The sequence below is a fragment of the Mustela putorius genome, unplaced genomic scaffold (assembly GCF_011764305.1).
Source record: "Mustela putorius furo isolate JIRA1106 unplaced genomic scaffold, ASM1176430v1.1 tig00003869_pilon_pilon_pilon, whole genome shotgun sequence".
Classification (NCBI taxonomy): Eukaryota; Metazoa; Chordata; class Mammalia; order Carnivora; family Mustelidae; genus Mustela; species Mustela putorius.
This window is the reverse complement of record NW_025422021.1, coordinates 36,004,078-36,030,883: the sequence shown is the minus strand read 5'-3', so window position 1 is coordinate 36,030,883 and position 26,806 is coordinate 36,004,078. Positions and strand designations below refer to the sequence as shown.

Below are 26,806 nucleotides of genomic sequence, written 5' to 3'. Positions count from 1 at the left end.
TTTGATAAAAATCAAGCCTTGCTCATTTTTAAATAAAAACCACTAGCTTCATAGAAGTTTTATTAGGCGTAAGAGTGTCCATGTCCCTCTCCCAAGCCACAGCCATGATTCATCCCATGACAGGATCTTGAAGAAGATATTAATATTTTGTCCGTTTTCAACTTGATTAAAAATTTCATGAGAAATCATTGTTAATTTGGTGTAACGCCCATTTTAAAGTTTACGACTGAATATAACTGATGAGAATTCAATCAATCAGCCCATAGTTATCGAGCACCTCGTCTATGCTAGATGGGTTCCGGGGGCACCGGCCATCAAAGATCTATGCCTTGCTCTGGGGGGGCGCTCGGAGCCTGGAGGGATGGGGTGTCCTGCTGCTTTGCTCAGCCCCACGTGGCTCTGGAAAGGAAGAGCACACGCCCGACATGGTGGGAGAGTGCATGACTGCTGGCTTGACCCCAGTCTGGCCTGGACCTGGGGTCTGCAGCCTGCATTCAGAGGGTAAGGACACTGAGAGGCCTGGTTAAAAGGGAAATTGCAGGGACCTGATGTAAAGGCCTGCATTGAGGTTGAATTACCTCTTCCAGTTTGCTGGCGGCTTGTAATCAAAGCTAACCCTGTAGAGCACAAGCTCCCTGTCAGGCCCTTCCTGAGCCCCTCAATGTATTATTTTGTGTTATGTCCTCCCCAGCAACCATGGTGACCCTGTTTTACATATGGGGTAATCGAGGCCCAAGAGGCCAAGGGCTGTTGAGTAAAATCACGGGGCCCTAAACATTTGAGCTGGAATGTGAAACTGGATCCTTCTGTGTCCAAAGCTGAGACACACATGGCACTTGGTTTTGTTGCTTGTTATCTGCCTAGTGTCTCCAGGAGCGCGAGTGTAGAGAACCTGCCCTCGTGCTCCTGATTCTGCCCCCATCACCTTTTCTCCAGACAGTGGGCCTTTTCCCAATAGCGCGTACCAAGCAGGATGGTGTTATGGCGCCTGATGTCAGAGGACTCAAGCCTTGTGCTCCTGATGTATATCTTGATGGTTTGGCCCAGATGGGAGCAGAGGAAACCAAGACTGTGAGCAGCTTTGTGACTACTCCTGGTGTTAGATGAGCACACAGTTACTTCCAACTGTACACAGTCTTATAATATTTCTGAAGTGCTTAAGAATTATGATTTTTTTAAGGTAATTTCTACACTCAGGGTGGGACTTGAACTCATGACCCTCAGAGTCATGTGCTCTATGGACAGAGTCAGCCAGGTGCCCCAATCATGACCTTATTTTTTTTTCTTTTAAAGATATTATTTATTTATTTGACAGAGATCATAAGGAGGCAGAGAGGCAGGCAGAGAGGAGGAAGCAGGCTCCCCGCTGAGCAGAGAGCCTGATGCGGGGCTCGATCCCAGGACCCTGGGACCATGACCCGAGCTGAAGGCAGAGGCTTAACCCACTGAGCCACCCAGGCGCCCCAGTATTTTCAATCATGACCTTTTTAATAACCGAGAGGCTGAGGCCAAGGTAGGCATTGAGGCCATCTTCCCAAAGGATCTCTGAGGACCATGGACAGGCACCCCATCAGGGGGACAGGCATCCAGCCCTCTCACTCCTCTGCTCAGGGCGGAGCCAGATGCTTCAGCCAGAGAAGCCGATTGGTCCGGCCTCATCAGGGCCCCAGAGCCCATCTCGTGAGCCTAGAAAGAGGGGCAACTCAAAAAAAAAAAAAACCACCCAGACAACTTCCCCACGGGTTTGATTGTATAAATAATTTATTTCTGTTCACAGCATCATATATGCATATAAAAGGGAACAGGAACAGAAGAATGTTCAGGACAGAGAATTACAGCAGTAGAAACGGAAACTGAAACTGGGAGACATCGTCCCATCACCATGACAGAGAATCTGTGAAGACAATCCGTTTGAAACAAAACCGGCCTCCCTGTGTCTATGAGAAACAATTTCAGAAGCTCACGTGGGGAGGCCAGCTTCCTCTGTGTGAAACCCATTCATTCTCCAAAGGCCAGGAGGTATAATAAATCACGGGTGCTATGTCGGGGGGGGGGGGACCCCAAGACTACTCCAAGGTGAGTTGATGTGTGCTTCCTCTGTTTGGTCAGAGGCAAAAATGGGCTATTATTAGGTCAAACAGGACAGAAATCAACTGAGACTCTTAACTATTAGTGGACACACCACAGGGCTTTACTTTACTGCACAATTACGAACAGCTGACTGCACCCTTAAGTCTTGAAAATGCAAAACCCAAAATCATGTAGCTTCGTTGGTTAAGCATGACAGGATTGGAACAGTGATCTTGAACCCAAGTATGGTTAGCACGAGATGGTGACGGTATTTGGCATCTGTAATGTCACAAAATAAATATATTATTCTCTCAATAGTGTGGAACTACCAAAATGTCAAAGTGCATAAGAAATTGTTACATGTGAAGAAAATAAAGGAAGATGGATTTTTTTTTAATAACTCTATACAGAATCTTCAGATGATGGGACCAGCCCATTTAGAAATCAGTGACTATGCTGTTGATATGTAAACCGAAATCCTGCAGGCTTTCACACGTCTTTAGCTCGCTTTTCTCTACTGAGTTCCCACAAAAAGACCAGCATTGGAGAGGTACCAAATTCACCGACAAAAGATAAAAAAGGAAGATGGGCTGGGTTTCCTCTTTTAAAATATTTCATATGAGAATTGGGTTTCAAGCAGGAAGCCAGGACTTCAACCTCTGGTTCTTAAATTAACTTTCTGAGTGCAATGGACAATAGGCATGGATTTAGAATTTGATTAACTCACATGCTCAAGCATGATCATGCCCAATTTCTATCGGCCTCCTTCGTAAAGAAATTTCTCACAGTGGGGGGAGGGGGCGATACACCTAATTCTACCTGTAAACATGAATTTTAAGAGGAAATAAAAACCAGTTAAGCGTTAAGTTTCCCTTTTGATACTGTGTTTCAGGGTAAATGACATCTTCTGCAATCCAAGACTCAGTCCTGATTATAAAAGATTTTTAAATTACATTATTAAAAATATGTATTTATTCTTCTTTTGCTTTATCTCTTTTCCAAAGCCTCTTTCAAGTAAACTGTGAAGTGCCTGAGTACAGGTGATCATTACATCACACGCTTTCTTTTATCTCAAGCACTCATTGTTTGCCTTTGCTACGCAGGCCAGTTCCCACAAGAATGGATTAGGAAGGACCTCATCCTTGTGCTTTTCCTTCGCTCTTAAATCCATGCAACGAGGTCGGCTTTTGCAACAAGGTGGGGTTTTATTTTTTGGTGCATGACATCAAATACTCTGACGAGACATTTTTAATGAAATACTAAACCAGATAGGCCACAATGAACCAAATTAGAAATTTGAACATGTCGCCACTTGCAGCGTAAAGGGATCTAAAAGGGCAAAGTCTTTTTTTTTTTTTCTCCCTAAGGTGAATATTTCCAAGGTGAGTATTCATTTGTAGAATTTTTTTAAAAACATGTCTGAAAACCAAAAACCCATCATCAGGCGGTTAGTATTACAAGAGGCATCCTTTGCAAAAACCATCTTGCATTTCAGCACACATCTGTAGCTGGTGTGCTTACACAAACCAATCAGTAGGCTAAGAGATTTTAAGATTCCACACATTTGGGTCCAGGTATTTATGCCGATTACACAGTACAGAGGGAGGTCCCTGTATCTACACACACACCCCATCCAGCATTTACGCCAGGAGCCTTACCCTTTAAACACCTTTAACTATCCTGCAAACAGTAAATACATCATTGGCCACCACCTCCAACAGTTTGTTTTTTTTTTTTTTTAATTTTTATTGGTCTCTTTGTGTGATAATGACCTACACATGGACAGCGTCCAAACCATCTGGAAGATGTCTGATTCCAGGCTGAAAAGCAGTTCTCACCAGAACTGGTCTTCCGTAGCCACCAAAAAGCACCAGAAAAGGGGCATCTTCGCGGCCATTCCCCAGCCAAGGCCAGCGCAGTGCCCGTGCTCTGGGCTGCTGTATTGTTCCAGGCAGTCCTCTCATGGCCCAAACCACCACCTCGTTTGGGCCCAGAGCAGGACAAATGGAATTTCAACAGGGGCCTGCCCTGTGACATAAAATCATCCCCCTTCCAGAGCCCATGAATGCAAGGGGCAGCGGCGCCCCCACCCCCAGGACCTCCCACTGCCAGCATGTCTCCAAACATGTACTCCCAGGGTTCTGGGAACCACATACCTCCAGTAACTCACAGATGGGAGCCCCCAGGGAGGGCGGGGCAGCCTGAACTTCTGGCCCTCCTGGAGGAAGAAATCTCTTTTGTCTCTGACATCTGAGCCATCCACCTGGGCCAGGAGGGCGGACAGCAGGCCAGGCACGTCCACTCCCCAACGCCCCCCGCCCCCCATTAGTAGCTCTGGCATCCAGACAAAAGGTCCCCTGAGCTGGGGTGGGGGTGAATCGAGGGCAGGGGGGCAAGTCAGCATACACACCCAGGTTAAGTCACTAGTCCTGCGTCTGGGTGCACAGATTCCGTTTTAAAAATTCGAAGCATTGCTTTGGTTCTATGTCTTTGTTCGTGGGCGCAGATTCTCCTTCATCCAACCACCCATCCATTCATCCATCCCTGACTCGCTCGCTCGCTCCCGGCTCGCTCCCAGCTCGCTCCCCACCGCGGCCAGCCGCATTACCGCTTCTTCTTCTGCTTGAGGGACTTCCTGCGTTTCAGGATCATCTCATAGAGCTTGTCCATGCCCTCGGTGAGGCCCTCGCCGATGATGGCGCACGCCGGCTGGACGTGGTAGGTGGTGGCCGGGATGAGCTCGTGCAGCGCCAGCTGCTTCTCGATCTCGGCCACCGGCAGCGATTTGGGGAGGTCCTGCTTGTTGGCGATGACCAGCAGCGGCGTGCCTTGGTTCTCGGCGAACTTGGTCACCTTGTGCAGCTCCGTCTTGGCCTCCTCCAGCCGGTCCACGTCCACTGAGTCCACCACGTAGATGATGCCGTCCGTGCAGCGGCTGTAGGACTTCCACAGCGGCCGCAGCTTCTCCTGGCCGCCTACGTCCCAGAAGTGGCAGCTGATGCCCTTGGCCGTGCCGTTGCTCAGCTTGATCTTCTCGGTGTTGAAGCCGATGGTGGGCACCGTGTTCACGAACTCGTTGAACTTGAGCCGGTAGAGCACCGTGGTCTTGCCGGCCGAGTCCAAGCCCAGCATGACGATGTGCAGGGACTGGAAGGCCGAGATGTTGGAGGAGATGTTGCCCATGGCTCCTCGCTGCGGCGCCGGCCACTGCGGCTGCGACGGGAGGGCGCCGCCCCCCGAGCAGTGACGGGCCCGACGCGGCCGGGCGCACCTGGGCCGCCCCTGTCGCGCTCGGCCTCGGGCACCCGCCCGACCTCGGCGTCCCCGGGGCGCACCGCTCGGGGCGCTCAGACGCCGCGGCCCCCGCGGCCGCGCGGGCCGGGCATCGCGTCTCTCCGGCGGGCTTTTGTCTCCCGCAAAGCCGCCTCTGCTACCGCGGCGCAGGATGCCCGCGCCCGGCGCCCTCCCCCGGCCCCGGCTCTCTCTGCGGCTGCCTCCGACCGCGCCCCCGCGTTCCGGCCGCTGCCCGGCTCTCTGCCGCCCGCCCGCCGGCGGCTCCCGACGTCCAGCGCTCGCCTCTGCCTCCCCGGGCGGCGGGGCTGCTCCCGCTCCCGGGCGCGCCTCGGAGGCGCAGGCGGGGCGCGGGCTTCCCCGGGCGTCGCTGCCGGCGCGGCCGCCTGGCTGTCCCCGCAGTCCCCGCTCTGTCGCCGCCGCCGCCGCCGCCTCCAGCCTGCAGCGGCGGGAGGGCGCCCGGCCCCGCCCCCGGCCCCGCCCCTCGGGCCCCGCCCCCCGCCGCCCCCGGCCGGGCGAGCACTTCCCCGCCCGCCGGTGCGCGCCGCTTTCGCGCCTTCTGAGCGTTCGAAATCACCCTCCGCGTCTCTCTCCCGCGCCGCGCCCAGACAATGGGCCGGGGCCCAGCTCTTCCTCCCCGGCCGGCTGACGCATCTTATAAAAATAGCTCCCGGCTCCCGGAACCCCCAGCCTCCGAGCCCGGGCCGCACAGCCTGCCCGGGTAGCGGGGTCCGGGGTAAGGGCTTGGTATCGTTGAGCAGGCGCTGGCGCGGCCCGGAATCCGGAGTGCAGAGAGGGGCGGGCAAGGGCCTCTTCTGCCCGGGGGTGCGGGAGTCGCCCAAAGTGGGCGTGAAAGTGCCCCGCGTGGGAAGGGGTTGTGGGGTCGGATCCCCAGAAGAGAGTAATGGAAGGCGCACGCCGCGGTGAGCAGCCAGTCTGCAGTTCACGACTGACCCCACACTGGCGCTTTCCACTCTGGCGCCCTTTGCGGTGCTCAGAACCCGGGCCCTCCTTGATGCCCTGACAGGCTTTCCTGCCCGAGCTCCAGGGCCACTGCCGCGCCTGGAGCTCAGGCCTGTGCCCAGGAAGCGCCAGAGGAGGCCCAGCTTTTTCTAGCCTGGTGGTGGCCACGGTGAAGAAGAGGTCGGGCATTTGCATCCTAGGCCACAAGCCTTCTTATCCCCAATAATTTAGACAACTCACCTTTCCGAGACCCCCCCCCCCTCTCCTCCGCAACGCCCCGCTGCCTAATTTTGTTTCCACCAGCATTTCTGACATCCCCAGCAAGCCTTATCATCGGCAGGCGCTGTCTGCCGCTCTGCTCTGAGACCTGAAAACCACCTGCTCGCAGGTGAACCACTCCTGCATCTGGGGCTCCAGACACACTTGGGGACCGAAACAAAATATCCGCAGCCAGCAGTAGGTGGCACGGTGGGTTACAAACACCAGTGCCCCTGGTTTCTGTTTCCCCTCACTCCAATTCAGTGGTTTAATTTTGGTTTGGAAACACATTAACAAATGCGAACCCTCTGGGCGCAAAGGAAACGCAGCAGAATGCATGATGGAGACACACATACCAGGGGCAGAGGGGCTGGTGCAGAGCCCACCAGCAACTGAATGGTCCACAGCATCTTTCCAACAGAAAAGACAAGAATGGGGCCAAGAGGAACAGAGTGAAAATGAACACAATTATGAAAAACAAAAACTTTATTTTATTTCTTAAGATTTTATTTTTAAGTAATCTCTACACCCAACATGGGGCTTGCACTTAAAACCCAGACACCAAGAGTCACATGCTCCACTGACTGAATCCGCCAGGCCCCCCAAAACCAAAATTTTCTAGAACTGCTTTCCTTTACCACCTTCCTTTCACGGACTGGGATAAAAATACATGAGTTTGTTGGTACCGAAAACGTGTGAGAAGACCACATCAGAAGAAGGCAAGACAAGGCATCAAGCCATCCCCTTTTTGGGATTCCCATAGTGGTGGCAGCCTTCACAGTCACGGGACGCCCAGAGTGGGTCCTGGGATTGGACATGGAATGTCAGGCTGGAAAAGGCCTCACGGGTCCACATGAGGAAAGCAAGGCCTCTGCACCTGGCACTTTGTCAAGGTGGAGTGTAGATATGGATACGCGTTCCAAGCCCAATGATATTCATGCCCAGGGCTAAGGGCCTGCCTGTTCTCCCTCACTCCACACTCCATTAACATGCAGTTTTAATGGGGAATGAAGTAGTAAGCAACCTGAATCCAGTTGCTAAAGACAGAAATTCAACTCACATTGGGTTGGACAAGATAGAAAACAGTCACTGACATAACTGAAAAGTTGATAATTAGGCTTGTCTTCAGGTGTGGCTAGATCCAGGAGATCCAGATCCAGGAGCTCAAAACAAGTCTTAGATCAAGCCTTCCTCCATCTCTCCTCTGTTTTTCTCTGTATTGATTCTTTTGCCTACTGGCCCCACTGGGCTCACAACCTTGGTTTAGATCCCTGAAGAAAAAAACGTGTACCTCTTTCCCAGTAACTGCAACAAAAGCATGGAGAACACACCCTTTTGGCCTGTTCTGCTCACTCTGTGTCAAGACTGCTGTCCAGGAGGTTAGGGCACACTGATCGACGTGGCCCAGGGGCTTGAAGTGGAAAGGGGTGGTTCCCAAAGAATAATCAGGCATCTGTTCCCAAAAGGGCAAATGGGTGGTGAGTAAGCAAAAGTAACAGACATCAGAGTAGTTAATAATGATGTCATTTGGTTACTGGGAACCCTGGGAAGGCAGGATTTTGTGTTTTGGGAAGTGATTTTCTTGACTCTCTTTAAGGTCTGCCCCATAGGTAGTCACCTTCTCAGGAGATTGTTTCTTCTCTCTCCTTGCTCTGTGCCACAGGCACAGGCTGGGGGCCAGTCTGAGACAGGATTTTGATTAGTTGCCTTGGACCTGGGCATTTGGAAACCCTCTGGATCCAGCTCCCACAAATGCTCTTAATGTGGGACCCCTTTTTGTCAGTGGCATCTACCCCCAGGCAGGTGTTGCTTTGATTTTTAAGGGCAGGTGGAAGGAAATCCTTTCGTAGAACATTTGATGTGTCTTCATGATGCTGTACTAATGACTGCCCATAATGGGTTTGACTGCAGCAACCACCACTCGCACCCCATGATGTGGTTTAGCCATAAAGGGCTGTCTGTTGTCCAGTAGAAAAAGCAGATTAGTAGACATGATCAGAGCCTTCCAGAACAGAGCCATTAAACAGCAACCCACAGTCATGGAGTAGCAGCCACTCTACATTCTAATTTCACTCACCAGGTGATAAGTTGATTTTGCAGTTGATAATTTAACTTCTAACACATAAAAATGTCATTCAGCTGGATCAACTAGTAACTTTCTTTTAAATATGGACTTAAGTTGGAAACAATGGAATTATGCAAAGGGAAGTAATATGTACTGCCGTGCAGGACCCACACTGAGTCTCTTTCTAGGTAGCAAGACCCACATTGAGTCTCTTTCTAGGTAGCATCAAGCTAGCAGCGTGGAGGGACTGGCTGGGCACTCTGCATTTACCTGCTCATATTCTAGCCACTGGTCAGCCCCAAGCTCGATCTTCTCAAGCTCCCCATTTCTACGCTGTGTCTAACATAATAACATATGCAGTAAATAACATAGGCAATAAATACTTAAACAAGAAACAAAAAATAATACACTTAAAGGTTTTGGCACAGTGCCCGGCACATAGTATGTGCTCAGTAAATGTCAGCTTTGCTAACTGTAAAGCCACTGGTTTTATAGTGTATATAGTCATTTGAATAGTGACAACTGCTCAAGGGGCAAGGATTCCACCAGAGTAGAAAACACTGGCTACAGTCTGCCATTTTCTTCACCCTCATGAATCAGAATAAGACATTTCTCAAAAAGCAGCCTCAGAAGGGTTTCACCTCCAGCAGCCCTGACATTTCAGCTTCTCTCCCTTCCCTTCTACATCAAGATGACTTTACACCCAGAAAAGGACTCAGTTATTTCAAGTAAACAAAATTCAGTAACTTAGCAGTCATTTTTTAAAATTTTTTCAAAAGATTTTATTTATTTATTTGAAAGAGAGAGATCACAAGTAAGCAGAGAGGCAGGCAGAGAAAGGTGGGGGGAAGCAGGCTCCCCACTGAACAGAGAGCCTGATGCGGGGCTCGATTCCAGGACCCGAGATCACAACCTGAGCTGAAGGCAGAGGCTTAACCTACTGAGCCACCCAAGCGCCCCTTAGCAGTCATTTTTAAATCGTATCCTAAAGCACTTTTTTTTTCCCTTAAGGGTTTAGAAATAAAGTGTGCCACGGATTAAAATAACTATTAAGTGGATCTGGGGAATGGAGCGATGAATAGATTGCATCATTATTATGTTTGCATTAGTAGGGTACTGGCATGATGTGTAAAGTTGTGAGCCTCTTATCTGTAGTTGAATATGTTTAAGGATAAATACCAGATCGTGGGCATGTGTGTCCGCACGCCTGCATACAATATGTGTGATTATTTACATTTTCTGATTGGATCCCTGGGTTCAGGTGCACTGCCCCCCCCCCATGCTTAGCTGCTATAGTGCAGGAGTGCCCTCTACCGAGCTTCTTGTGTAATAGCCAAAGCCCTCTCCAGAGGCAAATTTGCCTAGTGCTTAGTAAATGTCCAATTCATATTTATTGAACCAATGAATACATAAGTGCCTCCCTAACCTGGTTCTCAGTCTGGAGCTGCCGGACCAGATCTCTTACGGCCCCACGTCTTAAACTGAGAAAGTGCTTCTGGATGGGGCTCAGAGCTTGAGGACAGTGATTCTCAGGTGTGGGCTTGGGTCTCGTTTGCTGAGACCAGTGCAGAACAAGGAGGGGTGGTCGGCTAGGAGACTAGACAGAGCAGAGCAGGAAGGGGTAAGGTCAGGAAAACTGTTCAAAGAATCATAAAATTGATGGAACAGAGAGGAAATTGGCAGCCAGGAAATCCAGCTGAGACTAGAGAGTGGAAAAATCAATTTTTACATCTAATTCAGTGGGCAGGTACGGGCAGCAGTAAATGGAGAGGGAGCCAGGAGTCAAGCATGAAGGAGTTGGTTGTCTGGTGGGAGGGTCTCCTTCACAAAGACCTCCCCATCAACATTTCCAGAAGTCCTGGAGAGTGGCAGCCCAGGGAGGTCTTATCCCTGGAGATGCTGGTCTCAGGTTAGACTTGGAAGAAACTCTAAGACATTGACTCCAAGGAGAGTTTTGTGGACTGGGCAATAGATTTGGGTGGAGACAAGTGTGGATCTGGGATGCCCTAGACTTTTGCCTCATTCAGGTGATTCAAAGCTTCGAAATACAAAAGACCCATTACTCCATTGTCCATTCAAATTCATCATTTTATGAAAACAAACAAAAAATAGTTCAGAATGCCTTATTTTTTTTTTTTAATTGCTGCAAAGCAACTAGACTGAAACAATTCCGGTTCTCATTTTTCTAACAACCACTACTATGAGCATTTAAAAAAATATATTTATTTATTTGAGAGAGAGAGAGAGAGAGAGAGTGCACACAAGCAAGGGGAGGGGCAGAGGAAGAGGGAGAAGTAGGCAACCCACTGAGCAGGGATCCTGAAGTGGGGGCTTGATCCCAGGACCCTGGAATCTTGATCTGAGCTGAAGGCAGATGCTTAACCGACTGAGCCACCCAGGGGCCCCTACTATGAGCATTTTATGATTCTCTCTGTTTTGGCATAAAATTGCTAAAAGAGTTTATTCCCCCTCACCCCACATTTAAGCTTTCATTACCAATTGTCTATCTCTATCATATGCCTGAGATAAGTATGAAAGTTTAGAATATCTAATCTTTTCAATCAATATTATTTTCAGATAAGAGTCTTATATAAGATTGTTTTAGGAATGCCTGGGTGGTCCAGTGAGTTAAGTGTCTGACACTTGATTCTGACTCAGGTCATGACCTCAGGGCTGTGAGATCGAGCCCAGTGTAGGACTCTGTGCTCAGCATGGAATCTGAGATTCTCTCTCCCTTCCCCTCTGCCCCTCCTTCTGCTTGAGCATGGCACATGCACACTCTTTCTCTCAAATAAATAAATTAAATCTTTAAAAGTAAAATGATTGTTTTAAGTCTCTCCTTAGTACTTAAATTTCATGTCTTTCATATATTTTTTTAAAGTAGGCTTCACATACAACATGGGACTTGAACTCGTGACTCAAAGATCAACAGTTGCATGTTTTACCGACTGAGCCAGCCAGGCATCCCTAAATTTCATATCCTTTTTGTTTCAATAGAGATTTTTATTTTTAAGTAACCTCTACCCCCAACGTGGGGCTCAAACCCAAACCCCAAATCAAGAGTCACACACTCCACCAACTGAGCCAACAAGGAACCCCCTAAATTTCATACTTTAAGTGAACTATTATCAAGGACATTAAGACCCTACAGTCTGGAAGTTAAGGCTCAGGGCTACTAACAATGACAGAGAGTCCTCATACCAGTGCCAACATCCTTTCAGTTGAAGGGGAAGAAAAAGCTTGGTACGCAAAAGTTATTTGTGATTCGTTTAATTATTCAATCACCATAATTAAATTTCTACTTTAATAGCTACAGTGAAGAAGAAGAAAAAAAAAACAGGTAACAATAAATACCAGGTGATCAGAGCACCGCACCATGAACCGAGAAGTATTTGATGGAAACCTGGATTACTTTCGTCCCCCCTTCTCCATTCTCCCCAGGTGAACTGGGATGCCTATTATTTTCGTTTAATTAAAAGCGAGCTGGCTGGACCCAAGAGAGATGGAAACAATCATGCTTTTGTGCCTCGATCAAGCCCTGTCGGCTTCTCCCAGTTTCGGTGAAGGAAGACGGGGTGCGTTGCCAGCTCTCCCTTTGTCTGCTGTGTGGTCACTTAGGATGACTCTTCTCTTTAATACAACAGTTGGCTTCTTCTGGAACTATCTTCTACGTGAATATGGCATGAGAATCTGAATAGAGTTCTTTAACTCGTTGCTGCTTTTGTTAGAGGCATGGCCACTTACGAATATCATTTTCTCCTTATGAGTTATGCTGTACTTTACGTAATCTAATACTTTGTCCCATTAGTCATAGACTATCCATTTTACTTTCTTGATTCTGCCCCCTCCAATTTCCTAAGTCTACTTTCCCAAGGGCAATCTGGACGAAAGTAAAAACCCACAAGACCTCTGTTCCCTTCTTACCTGGACTTTCAACGGAACTTCTTGACCCTTCCACACTTCTTAATTTTTTTTCCTTAAGAAAACCAACTGGCCTGGCCAACCAGCAGTACTTCCCATACCCTATGTGGCCCCACATTGCTGTCCCCTAGCAGGACTGATTCGTGCTGGTGACCATCTGGCATGGAGAGGCTCACAGGGTCAGAGATCCACTACCCACCATCCACATCTATGGCTGAAAAACCCCACTCCCTCCTCCTCTCTGATCATGGCCATGAGACTTTGTCCATTGGTCACTAATCCACAGAATGTTGGTGGCTCCCCGTGTTTGGTCTTAAATGTTCTTGCCCTTTCACAGTTCTGTAGTAATTCCCACCTACCTCTCAAGGTTTCTCAATCTCTGCCACTGCCCACAGCCAGAGGAGCTCAGCATACACCATCCAACTCAGAGCTCTCTCTCTGGGTATATCTCTGTCAGCATGACAGAGCAAGTACAGGAAACCAGCACCAGGACAGCAGGTGAACTCCTCCTTCCCTTCCATCTGCTTGTGCCTTCATTCAGCCAACCTCTATTTCAGAAATGGTCCTTGGAATTAAAACTCGGAGCACTTTTAAATCACATTGGTTGGATTTCTCTCTGTTCAGGATAATTGCTTTCATTCTTATCTTTGATAAGTGCTGTATCTACCTTTATTTTTGCATGTGGAAAGAAACTTCACGCAGGCATGTGCTTCTGTCCACTCTGCGTGCACCTTGGAGAGGAGGGTAGCTCATCTGATATGCCCAAACCTGACACTTTGCCGAGATCCAGTTCACTAGCAATGATGAAGGGATGTGCATCCAGGAGTAGATTCATGGTCTGTCCACTTCTCCATGTGTCACAGGGAAGGTAAGATCTGTAGGACTGGTCTTCTTGCACTCAAGGGTAGTGAAGGGCAAGTCCTACTTATGTCCTTAACCTGAGATGCTTTCTTTGGTCTGGAATTCCAGAAATAGGTGGGAGGTCAGTCATCAGTGTTTGCCTAGAGTGATAAAGCAATACTGTTTGGTCCATATAGGGTCATAATAAATGAAGGGATTTAGACCTCAAAATCCAACTCTCAACCCCTACCGTGATGCAGAAGGACATTCCAGTGCACTCTGGTATCGAAATCTAATGTGAGGAGACACAAGCTCTACACAGCAACTGAGAAAAATCTAAGGAGAGAAGAGACCCAGTGAAAAGCACTGAGACAAGTGGCCAAAGAATGAAGGCACAGAAGGCTGAGCTTAGTTCCTCTGCTTCCTCCTCTTCTTTTTCCTTTCAGAAAAAGTTGGGTATTTTCATTCTACTCAAAGACACGGCAATCTTTATGGAAGATCCAGCCCTTTATTTGCCCCTGGTAGAGCCATTTTGACTCTCTTGACAAACCGATGTTCAAGAGAACTAAGACAGAGATGACTGAAGAGATCATTTTTTCAGTATTTTTAAAGAATTATTTATTTTAGAGAGACCATGAGCGGGAGTGGGGGGGCAGAGGGAGAGGGAGGGAGGGGGAATCTCAAGCAGACGCCCTGCTGAGGGCAGAGTCTGACATGGGGCTCCATCCCAGGACCCTGAGATCATGACTTGAGCCAAAAATCTAGAGCTGGATGTTCAACTGACTGAGCCACCCAGTCCCCCAACCCCCCATTTTTCAGTATTTTTGAATGAGGCGAACACACTGTGTAACATTCAGAAAGTACAAAAGGGCATTTGGTGAGAAGGAAGTACCTGTCCCACCCTTCCTCATTCCCTCCTGCCCCCACAGCCTCTGTCCTGGGAGGTGACAGCAGTTAGCAACAGCTTGTATCTCCTTGTAGATACCTTCTCAGAGCTATTTCTTAAGGAAAGTGTATTATGCTTCTCAAAAATCCTAAGCAAAGGAGCCAAAAGGAAGAGCATAAATTAATCTGATCGCGAGGAGTCCAGAGATCTAAAATATGGCAATATACTCTAAAATATCAAGGCAATATACTCCAGAAGGAAACTATGAGTTTTTTGAGGAAGGAATAAGCTACAAGATCTTTCCTACTGCAGTTACTAAAGGCCTACAGCCCAGCCTCACCCAGCCCCTGAACCCAGAGGACTTCTCCCAAGAGCAGCTGGGTACTGGGATCACTTGGAGGCACTCCTAGGGCACCCCAGTGCCTTGGAGCTGTCTCCTGCCCAGGAGCCACTGGACACCTGCCATCCAGATCAGACCTCTGTTCCACCCACCTTGGCAACAGGCCAGCCAGTCAGAAGCCCTCTCCCTGATTCCTGAGACTGGACCCCCAGCTGCTGGTGGAGTCCTGTTTGACCTGGATGTAACCCTGTGTCGATTAAATGATTTACGATAGGCTGGCACGGATGGGAGAAGACAGGCTGATCTAAACAGTAACTCCAGCAGCTTCTCCGTCTGTGATGACTTGGGAGGAAAAGATAAAGACGAACAAAAGCAAAGAAATGAGAACAAATTTGATTTTTGTGACGGAAGAAGTGGACTGAATTGTAGCTTATTTATCTGGTATCTCTTAACTTCATTTCCAGCCTACTGCTCACAGACTATGTCTTTGTCATAATTTTATCTAGTGCTAAGTGGGCAAAGTAACAAAATAAAAACAATCTTAGGCTTTTCCTGGCCAAAAAGGTCATACATTCAAATACAAAAATTAGGTCTAGACTTCAGGACAGAGTGATGATTCAAGAAAGCAGGGCTGTGGGGCACCTGGGTGGCTCAGTGGGTTAAGCTGCTGCCTTTGGCTCAGGTCATGGTCTCAGGGTCCTGGGATCAAGCCTCACATCGGGCTTTCTGTTCAGCAGGGAGCCTGCTTCCCTCTCTCCCTCTGCCTGCCTCTCTGTCTACTTGTGATCTCTCTCTGTCAAATAAATAAATAAAATCTTAAAACAACAACAACAACACCAACAGGGTCGAAGTCACCTCTAGCCACAAAGACAAGGTGTTGTTGGCTTGTAGACGGGTGCCTTTGCTGAAAAGTTGTCCTAGCCATAAACTGGAATGCCCATCTGCAGCAAACTTATGAAATAATCTAAGATACTTCCATGTAATTAAACTTCTGAACTATTAAAAAGGATGAGGGGCACCTGCGTGGCTCAGTCGGTTGAGCATCTGACTCTTGATTTTGGCTCAGGTCATGATCTCAGGGTTGTGAGATCGAGCCCTGTGTTTGGGTTCCATGCTCGGCGAGGAGTCTGCTTGAGATTCTCTTTTTCCCTCTCCTTGTGCATCACTGTCCCCCTCAGTAAAAATAAATAAATCTTAAAAAAATAAAAAGCATGAGATGAATCTGTGTGCACTGATATGGTTCAGATCACCCAGACATTATTAAGTAAAAAAGAGCGTAACACAAAAATGCTCCCACCTCCATGAAAAGGCTTGTGTGTGAATATATATATATATAAAATCTATATAACAAGTGTATGAATGTGTGTGTATTAGATAGACTGATACAGATATATGATATATGATAGGTATGGGGATTTTCCAAAAAGATAGACAAAAACACAAGGAACTACTGGTAATGGTTATCTCTGGGCAATGGAACCAAGTATGTAATTTGGAAAAGAAACTTTTGTTTCCTTGCATACTTACTACCGTTTGAATTTGCTTTGCATGTGCATAAAAATATTATTTTCATCATAACAAAGAAGGTCCAAAAAACCCATTTAGCTAATGAATGCATGCACAAAAAGAGGAAAATGCCTGCATATATATGCGGATTTTAAAAGCCTTAAATTCTGAACTGCATTCTAGAAAGAATTAAAATAAATAGAACACATGTCCAGAGAGTGAATTACCACATCAGCAAATGTCAGATATCCATAAATAAGTGATTCATGTTCAGTTGCACGAGATCCATAAAAGTAGTCTCCAAGCTTGACTGAGCTATAGGTCTTGGGAAGGAGCCCTTCCAGGGAAAAATTTATGGAGGGCATTATTTTCCTCTAGAGCTGCTAGCCTGCTACCTCAAGGTCAGACAGGCAAGGTTAAATGTAACATTAACATTAGAAACCCTATCCCACAGAAGTGCAAGTGCAGAAGGAATCCAGCTTTCCCCAAATCTTTAAGCTTTCTAGGAAGGGGCCATACTGCCAACACCCCAGATTCTTTGCAGTTTTTCTCTTCCTCTCTTTCTTTCTTTTTTTTTTTTTTTTTAAGATTTATTTTATTTAACTTAGAGAGAGAGAGAGAGCGCATGTGCATGTGCGTGCATGAGTAGGGGGAGGGGCTGAGGGAGAGAATCTTCATGCAGACTCCCTGCAGAGCACAGAGCCTGATTCCGGGCTTGATCCCATGACCCAAGAGATCCTAACCTGACCAAAACCAAAAGTCAGACACTTAACCCACTGAGCCATCCAGGCACCCCTCTTTGCAGGTTTTCAAATGACTTTTTTCCGAAGCGCACTCCGAAGATAAAACAGCGGGTATAAAACAGATACAAGATGCCCAGGAGACTGGAGACATTTTGTGCTATGACTTAAAAATCAAAACCTCTCCTTTCTCCTGTGTGTGCATGCAAATTATCTTTCATAGTGACATTTAATCTACATATCATTAACACCTTATTCCATGCAAGTGGCAGAGAAGTAGCTCCCCAGCCGAGTTTCTGTGGGTGGTGCAGAATGGACTCTGCACCGGGGTTTTTCGCACTTCTGGATCCGGCTGGGCAGAACGAAGCCCGGCAGTGGGAGACGGAGAGCAAGCAGGGAAGATGAGTCAGGTCCTTCTCGCTCTGTGTGTGGGTCACCAACATCCAGACAGAGTTTCCTGTGTGAAAAAGGCTACCTGACATTTTTGAAAGATGCCAGTCCTTATGACCTGAGACATGGGTGTCCTCTGTTTTGCTAACTGTGGGCAAGAGCAGTAGACACTCTTCTCTCCTTCATGCCCCAATGCCTCTTGTGGAAGTAATGTTTTCCTGGAGAAAGCATTCTTTCAGGCCGTTTTAAATTTTGACTCCCTAATGAAATCGTATGAGGAACTGAAATGTGTAGAAAAAAAAAAAAAAAAAAAACATTGTCATTCAGGGAACCAGGGCGTCTGGCCAGGGCCGTCCACTGTGTCGTTATAACTGGTATTGATCGCCTCTGTTCCTGTCAAATTGACCTTTGCCCTCTCCACAATCACTTCAGTAGACTCATTCCTCCCCCCTCCTCCCCCCGCCTCAGGGCACTATAAAGACCCAAAAAAGAATCTAGTCAGCAAGTTTGATTTACCCCAGGTCTGAGTATAGAGTTCTTTGTCTACTTTCCCCATTCTAGAAACTTCTGTCATAGTCAACAATACATAGAACCGAAATGACATAATGCAGTCAGAGGGTTTTCAAGCCACCTGTGCCTCATGTGTTCTTATACTTAAGTTGGAAACATCATCACTTCCGATTTTTGGAGATTTTTTTTTTTCTTGTTTGTTGAAGCCATTCTTCTGATAAACACCTTCTGCAATAAAAAATTAACTTTGGGGGTGCCTGGTGGGATCAGTCGGTAGAGCGTGCAACTTTTGACCTTAGGGTTGTGAGTTCAAGCCCCATGTTGGGTGTAGAGATTACTTACAAATACAAGCTTTAAAAAATTTAACTTTTTAAATCCCGTGGTTAGCCTGCAATGGATCTGGGCTGTACTAATGATCTCTGAAAAGTCAGCATTGAAGTGAATGCCTATTAGAGGTATTGGTACAAGTAGCCAAAGCGTATCATTTCCATAATGGCTCCCTTTTAAATGCACCACAACTTTCTATTTCTACTTGTCACATTACTTCTCATGAAGAACACTGTCTCACTTGTCACACGTAAGCGCGCCCTGAGCATAAAACACGTTCTTTATATTGGGTGTGCATTGAGGTGGCTGCCCACGCTGACCGCAACAGGTGGGCCATCATTCATGGATCCACAAATCCCTCTTATGATGTGAGTATGCCCAGGGGAGATAATGGGGGGAAAGATATTTACAGTACGTCCAAGACACGATCCCTTTACACAGAACATTTACTCCCCAGCTGGGGAGTGAAGTGTTGATGTGTTTTTAGAAAACGCATCTTCTCACTTCACCTCTTGTTTTCCTACCTACGCATTAATCACTTACGCTCACCTTTTCTGTCTTTCAGATTTCCCATTTCCTATCCTCTTTCCTTTCTTTTCCTCTCCTCCGCTAGTATCCTAAGTTAACCAGGAATTAATCTGGTGCCTCTGTTGTTATCGAGGGCCAAAGAATGGCTCACTTGCTATTTGAAGCTGGGCAGCCCCGACTTTTCTGGAATCCTTGTCTTCCTCCCACTGTTGGCCACACATGTGCCTTCTCTTACATGTCAGAGAAGGTCTGCAATGGTCCTAGCCTTATGAGGCCACCTCCCCTCCTTCCCACAGTGGGCCTTTTCTGAGTCATGAGACACAGCTAAACATCTCACTCCAACTCAACAAAGGAAAGGCAGGCTTTCAGGCAGGTAAATGAGTGAGAACACCACCTGATGGACATCCCAGGTTCACAGTCATCACACAGCCCTGCCACCCGGTGAGGCTGGGGCAGCATCAGTGGACCTGTGTGCTCCGGTCACCATGTAAGAGCCCATGTCTGTCGTATAGGAGAGCGTTTAAGTGAAATGCAGGAAAGGAACAGCTCATCACTTCAAATACAAGTACACCCTTTGGGGAAATAATTCAGCATATATTCATTTAGGATATCATGTGTAAACATAAATTTTGCATCAGGAGATGGCATCAGGAAACCTAGTCCCGATTCTCAAGGGTCTATAGACTAGCAATAAATGCAGACAAATTATACTGTAGGAATAACAGTGGGAGGTGAGCCCAGAGCACAGGGCAGGTGGGGGGGCAGATGAAACAAAGAGGGAGAGGTGGCTAGTGAGGCAAATACCTTCAGGGACAGCTTCTGGCCAGGTGATACCTAAACAAGGGACATAATTCACTGACACTCAGGTGGACACAATATGTTGTTAGCTCTCTGGTGTCTGTGAGTCTGTCCCCATAGCCTTCTGAATGCACTGGGGTCCCCCACTGGTTTGCGGCAGCATAGTCATAAGCCACTGGAAGAAGACAAAGGAGCCCACTTAAGAAGGGCTCAGCACAGGGGCACCTGGGTGGCTCAGTGGGTTAAGCTGCTGCCTTTGGCTCAGGTCATGATCTCAGGGTTCTGGGATCGAGTCCCGCGTCGGGCTCTCTGCTCAGCAGGGAGCCTGCTTCCTCCTCTCTCTGTCTGCCTGCCTCTCTGCCTACTTGTAATCTCTCTCTGTCAAATAAACAAATAAAATCTTTAAAAAAAAAAAAAGAAGGGCTCAGCACAGCAACTTGGGGATGGGTTACCGGGTAACGGGCACCGGTGATCTGTAAAGAGCTGAGGACAAAGCCCCTGAGTTATTTTAGGAATTTCTTCAAGAAGCCACAAGAGCCCCTGTTCCCAGACTTCAGGTAGGGAATACAAAATTACACTTATAATCTTGCAATCCTAGCAACCATTCAAAGGGTACGCCCTGGAGACTTACTGTATTGGAGGGTATCAGTGATCGTAGCAACAAGAAATATAGCTTCCTTTAATTCAGCCAATAGTACGTGCCAGTTAACTGATAACACCTCCCAGTTACAGTGTGTTCTAACCACAAGGATTTAGCACTTTATATTTCAAAGTTTTATTTTAGTAATACGATTTTAATGTTAAGTAGATTTACAGTAAGAGGCAAGTCAGGAGAATTATGAGAAGAAGGAAGTTCTCTCTAGCCTAGCTGCTCACAGAGGGGCTGCCTGGTAGAGGAGGCCGTGAGAACCCACACACCCCCGCCCCCTCCAGGGCCCAAACCCCCAAACAGCCCTGTGCGCCTGCGCAGAGCAACTCCTGTTCTTTGCCTTCCGTTCTGCGATACAGAGTTTCCCCTGGCCACACGAACACAAAGATTCACAAATCCTCTTCAGTAGAGCCCCTGTGCAAGTCTCATCGGCCTCCAAATAACTCTTTCTCTCTCATTTCTCTGTTTCTCCGTCTCTGTCTCTCTGTGTCTCCATCTCTTGCCCTGCAGCCTTGCTCTTTCCCCTCTTGGAGGTGGGTGGTCTCTGCGTCTCCCCACCGCGCAGCCCTCTTTCTGCTACCTCTGCTGGCCCTGCCCCCCCTCTGAACCTGGCAAAGGTCTCTTCCTAAATGGGGCACACGCTGGCTCCCTTCCAGTCCTTACTTCCTTGTCCCTGTGGCATCTAGCACTCTGGATGTTTTGTTTTCCCAAAACCCTCTCCACTTTATTTCTCTTGTATCTCATTAAATCCCTGGCTCCCAGCTTGTCAGACCTTCAATGTCCCCCGACGTGGTCCTGGTCTTCCGCTTGCCCCTGAACTGTGCATATTTTCTGGGTCCTCCTCTCGGTTCTCCTTCCTACCACACCGTCCCCTGGGGTGTTCCCCACCCCCCTGCAGTCCCAGCCGACCTCATCTTCATCCTCCTGTCTTCCTCTTTTTATTCTTTCACCTGCCCACTTGTCTCCCAGCCAGAACCTGGCAAAGTCGGACGCTAGTGAAGGTGTCACACATTTTTGGATGAGCCATTCGGGGATAAGCCCTTCTACATCCGGAAGGAATATACCTGTTTTCTCTCTTGTCTGATTGAGAGTGACCTTGATGGTGTCATCTGAGCTGCAGGAGGTGGGCGCCCTGCTGCCTCTTGAGCCAAGGACGCCACTGGGTAATGCTCTCTGTCCTGTGTGTGCAGCAGCACCCAGGGCAACTGGCTGGGGTGCAGGTGGGGACCCAGGTGTGCTGGTCACCATCAGACCCTGCATGTCAAGCTGGCTGTGGTGTGGAGGGGCCCTGCAGAGACCTGCTTTCAACCCACTTATAACTCACAATGCCCTGTAATGACATCTCCAATTTAGGAGTGTGACAGAATGGTTGTTTTGAATATTACTGGGTGAGTATGAAAATTATAATATTAGAAATTATTTGTTAACTAGAATATCACAGTTCATAATGTTCATTTCATAAAAGCAATTCTAAATTGCTTAACACAGTGGCAAAGAAGAGCTTTGCCAAAATATAAGGCTTAGGTTATGGAAGACAGATCTCACGGAAAACGATCTGAAATGCTCCTTAACAATTATCTAGCAGGGTACCTGGGTGGCTCAGTCGGTTAAGCCACTGACTCTTAATTTCAGCTCAGGTCTTGATCTCAAGGTTGTAAGAGCCCCACATTGAGCCCCACATTGGGCTCAGTGCTGGGCATGGAGCCTTAAGGTTGGTTCTCTCTCTCCCTCTCTCTCAGCTCTTTCCTCCTCTCTCCCACTAGTCATTCACTCTCTCTCTCAACAGTAAATAAATAAATCTGGAGAAAAAAAAAAAGAAAGGGAGAGAGAGTTGTCTGGGGAGGCCCAACGCAAAGAGGACCTGGGTGGGGCAGCCACACTGAGTCATAGGAAGGACATGACCCTCCAACCTGGCCTTCTGACAGCAGGAAATGACAGAGTAGCCTGGGGACCATCATCTTCACTTACAAAATTGCAGACAGCTCAGTAGATGAGGAGGAGGAACATCAGGTCCCATGAAGAGTGACTTCCCAGGGCCCTTCCTTGGGGGTCCTGATGGTGTACATCTCACCTGCCCAAGATCACCATGGAGGCTTGGGGTGGTGTGGCCCCTTGCAGGGCTATCCTCCCTTTGTCTCCCACGGCACTGAGGAAGCCAGAGCTAGGGTTGTGTTGCTTTCTCATCCACTTTCTGCTGCTCTGGTTTCCCAGGAAGCAGGGGCAGAGCCAGGATGAGGAGGAACCACAAACTCCATTGGGAGGAGATCTGGAGCCTTTCCTTGAATCTTGGACTGTCTATGAACAACCTTGGGACAAAAGTGTCTGGTACTATTGGGCAAATCTTAATGAGGGTCTTGAGATAACCAAAAAGCTCTGTTGGAAGCTAGAAGCCAGGAAGGAGGGGATTGACAGGTGGTTATCGAGTTCTTGGGCCTGCCACTCCCCAGGACAGACAGGTTTTCCTGAAGCCCCCATACAGAGCATTCGTCCAGAAGCACAGTCCACACACAGGCAAGCAGATGGGCTTTGTGGGCAATGGCACAGCTGGAAAGTTCAGGATGGTCCGATGTCGGGGTCCCTGAGCTTGTGAGAACTACACAACCATGAAGGGGAAGCTGTGCAGATAGCTATGGCGACCTGTCATTATGGTGCCGAGTCATTACTTAGCAAAGCTTCTCTAAAGCTTCTCTTGCTCAAGAGAAGGTCCTGTTCATATGCAAACAGAGACCCTCAAACAGACAATATCTGTGCTATTTTTGAGGGATAGTTCATCAACACAACAAAACAAAACCCTGTTCTTGAAAAATCCAAATATTTGTCACCATCAAACTCTCTCTTCATTCACTGGGAAGACATAGGAGCAGGGAAATCTTTCAAGTATATTTGATCGCGTCCCATGCTTTTCTGAAAGGGATGCTTGACTTGTTTTAATAGCATTGGTCCAGGAGTTGGTGAGCTCTGGGCTCCAGGTCTGCCCGTGAGACCATTCAGGATGAGGGCCGGCCTCTACTTTCCTACCTGTGAAATGGACATGATAATAGCACCCGTCTCCTAAGCCACAGGGACGGTTATGGGAGGCTGGGCATTAAAGGACCCAGCGCTGTGCCTGGAGAGCAGGAAACGCTCTCAGTGTCAGCTCTTGTGGGCTTACCTTCTACCACATCATGTTATGTCAGTCATCCCATCGCTCTGCCTGATCGTTTTGTGCTTTGTCTTGAAGTCACTAGAATACCACTTTACATGCACTGGGTCGGTTTTCTGGTTTGTGATTAGTTCAGTAAATGGTTACAGCAGATTTTGTTTAAGTATGCGTTCCCCTAGTTTGTGAGAATAAAAGGATATATTCTCCACTTTCGAGGGCAGAATAAGCGCCATGTCTGTGCTCTATCTACCTCATGCTCCAGACAGGTGTGAAATAACCACGTCAGGGAATTTGCATATTCAGATTTCTTCTTTGTCAGACTCCTGATTTTGTCTACTGAAATCTGCATTAAAATCATAAAGTCCTGAGGTATGGTTACATGACTATAAAATGATTATTTTTGTATAGCACTTACCTTCCCGAACAGTGAAAAGTTGGTAATCCACAATGTTAAAATAATGTTTTTACTGCTCTTAATTTTCATGCCAACATATAAAGTGGGGTGTGTGTATGGTGTGTGGTGTGTATGGGTGTGCGTGAGATGCATGGTATGTGGGGTTTCTATGTGTGATGTGTAGTATGTATGTGTGTGTGTGTGTGAGATGTGCGTGGTGTGCAGCTGTTTTTTGTCTGTGATGTGATGTGGAGTGTGTGTATGTGAGATGTTCACGGTGTGCGTGAGTGTGTGTGGTTGACTGTATTTGTGGTGTGTGTAGCGTGTATGTGTGTGTGAGATGTGCATGGTGTGCAGATGTTTTTCATCTGTGACGTGATGCGGTGTGTGTGTGTGTAGCATGTGTGTGTGCGAGATGTGCATGGTGTGTAGATGTGTTGTCTGTGATGTGATGTGGTGTGTGTGTGTGTGTGGCATGCGTGAAGGTGGTGTGCTGGTGACTGAGGTGTGGCCAGAAGTGTGGGCTTCACTAAAGCCCCTGTTTGAAAGGATACAGGGCTGTTTCCATCTCCCTCAACAATGGCTATGCCACAATGGGAGCGTCAAGTGTAGGCTGTGTCACCTTCGCTGGGACCCTCCCAAGCCCAGACTCTTGACTGGGGGTCGAGGGAGCCATGACCACTGCTCAGGAGAGAGTAAATGCTGCAAGCCTGACTGCTGTCCCTAGGAAAGCCTTCTTGGGAGGTGGCCCTTGGCTGAGGACTGTGTGCTTTGGCGGCTTCCCAGCATCCCCAGGACTGACGAGAGTGGCTCGCTGTGCCCACACTGTGTGCACACAGTATGTTTAAGGCTGAACACCTGCTCTTCTCCTGGGAGGCTGGAATTTGGGTACATGCCAGGCAGAGGGTGCCTACAGGATCAGCCCCCAGCAAGGTCTCAGGCTCTGAGTGTCTGACGAGCATCCCTGATAACATTTCACATGTGTTGTCACAACCCGTTGCTGGAGGAATTTGGGGTGCCCCTTGTGACTGCGTCAGGAGAGGACCCCTGGAAGCTTATGCCTGGTTTCCTGTAGACATTGTCTCATGCTCCTCCTTTTGCTGACTGCTCTGTGTCTTTGCCCTGTAATAAACCACAGTCACAGTCCTGGCAGTCCTCCTAGCAAGCCATTGGCCCTGAGGGTGGTCTTGGGCACCCCCAACACAACCTTTTTCTTTTGGGGTTATCAAGGGATAAAACGAAAGCCTTGGAGATTTTGAGGAACTCAAAGGCCTTTGAAAATCCCTCCAGTAAGAGATCTCTTAATGCAGAGGGACCTAGGCCATCTTGGGGTTTGAGCAGATAGTCGGAAGAAAAGAACCCCCTCCTTGTTCTAATTAGTCTTATAACCCACCGTATAACCTATGACTGAAACTACGGTTTCAGTCATAGCTGTCTCAGGAAAATTGGGTTGCTTTGTACATACAAAACCTTTTCCTCTAAGCAAGAACATGGCAAGGGCGGAAGGAAGAGTCTAGAAGATGAGAGATGAGCTTCAGACCTGCCAAGGGCCGTTAGAACCCCATGCTTCAGTTTTCTAACATTGGACTATATCACAGTGTTTTATCAGTTTTTAAAATTTTCAAAATCTGAAAATTTCAAAAATGATAATTTATTATTCTTTTTTTTTAAGATTTTATTTATTTTTTTTGACAGAAATCACAAGTAGGCAGAGAGGCAGGCAGAGAGAGAGGGGGAAGCAGGCTCCCTGCTGAGCAGAGAGCCCAACGCGGGGCTCGATCCCAGGACCCTGGGATCATGACCCGAGCCAAAGGCAGAGGCTTTAAGCCAGTGAGCCACCCAGGCGCCCCTAATTTTTTACTTTCTAAGTAAAGCACAGAAGTGTATAAATCATAAGATCACTCTAGGGGAAAGGCACATCTTTAAACCTTACCGTTAGAATTTATACTATCGTGAAATAGTATAAAATCTCTGTCTACTTGCCCAAGAACTATAATCCCATCACAAAATCCACCTGAACATTTTAGGGGACACATGGGTTGGCTTTTCCCCCTGTCTTGGCAGATTAAACCTCTGCAGATCAGCATTCCAGATCAATGATGGACTCCCAGGGAACATGAATGCTGTGATCAACAAATGGGGGCAAAGGGCACCCTGACGTATCCCCCAGTGCATACTGTGCAGGTCACCGATTATCGATGGCTGGAAAGTGCATTAGCTTGCAGCACGGTTCTGTAATGACGAACGCGCAGGTGCACCCAGTCCCAGGCCAGAGGACTCCAGAGCAGATATACTGGAGCTGGAATCCTGGATTTTCTTTCTACTTGTTGGCTCTGTGACCGTGGGGAATTTTTTTAACTCCGCTTCCTCTCATTTTTGTCATCTGTAAAAAGTGCACAATCACTGCTACATCCGTAGGTGTTTTGAGGACTCAGTGAGTAAGGTATCCAAAAAGGAGGGTGAACACGGGGCACGGGAGGAGAGCGGCTGCGAGTGGATGGCAGATTCACACCTGCCGTGGGGGGGCTCGCTCTGCCCTGAGTGGTACCTCCATGCAGCAGCGGCATAAACACGATGTTGACCTCACGTGGCCCTTTTAAGAAGCACGCAGAGTCACCCACGTGGCGTGCTAGAGAGGCGTAGCCCAGCCCTAGTCCTCAGTAAACGCTCCCCTGCCATTACTGGTACCCAAAATATCTCAGAGCTCACGTCTCTGACATCTTGCTTTCTACGGTTACTTGCATCCAATCTGTTTCCTTCATACCAAACAGATTGCAGATCTTTTGAAAAATAGAAATGAATTCAGAGAGTATAGTAGTCTGGAGCAGCAGGAAGAGAAAAGAGCTCCCGCTGCTCTCCGGAAGGTCTAGGGAGGTGAGCGGGTGCGTGCAGGAGATCTTGAGACTAGAAGTCAGGAGAGTAGAAGCACTGAGAGCAAAGATGTGTGGACAGTGGGGAGGAGGATCCTTCCAAGGATGCCCACTCCAAGAAGGAGAGGAAGTTCTTCTGTTATCGTCAGTACACTGTTGGTGCTGTAGAAGCATCTCACGTTCATTGTTCAAGTGTGCTCACCTACCAGACTAGCTGCCTAGAGGGTAAGGATCACACATCACCTTCACCTAGAACCCCTCCTCCCAGGTAAAGCCTGCATATTGAATGGATGCCTGAAAATTGTTTATTCCGTATTC

General features: G+C 47.9%; 1 protein-coding gene across 1 annotated transcript; it reads right to left on the bottom strand.

Annotated features, from left to right (window-relative positions):
- Positions 1 to 1,743: 1,743 nt before the first annotated feature.
- Positions 1,744 to 5,264, bottom strand: ARL4C (ADP ribosylation factor like GTPase 4C). The gene has a single exon (XM_004777550.3). The coding sequence runs from the start codon at positions 5,251 to 5,253 to the stop codon at positions 4,675 to 4,677; it is 579 nt and encodes a 192-aa protein (XP_004777607.1). The 5' UTR covers positions 5,254 to 5,264; the 3' UTR covers positions 1,744 to 4,674.
- Positions 5,265 to 26,806: the final 21,542 nt, after the last annotated feature.

Bases quoted from the DNA above. Each gene is read 5' to 3' on its own strand.
- ARL4C (XM_004777550.3), bottom strand. From the start codon at position 5,253: ATGGGCAACATCTCCTCCAACATCTCGGCCTTCCAGTCCCTGCACATC.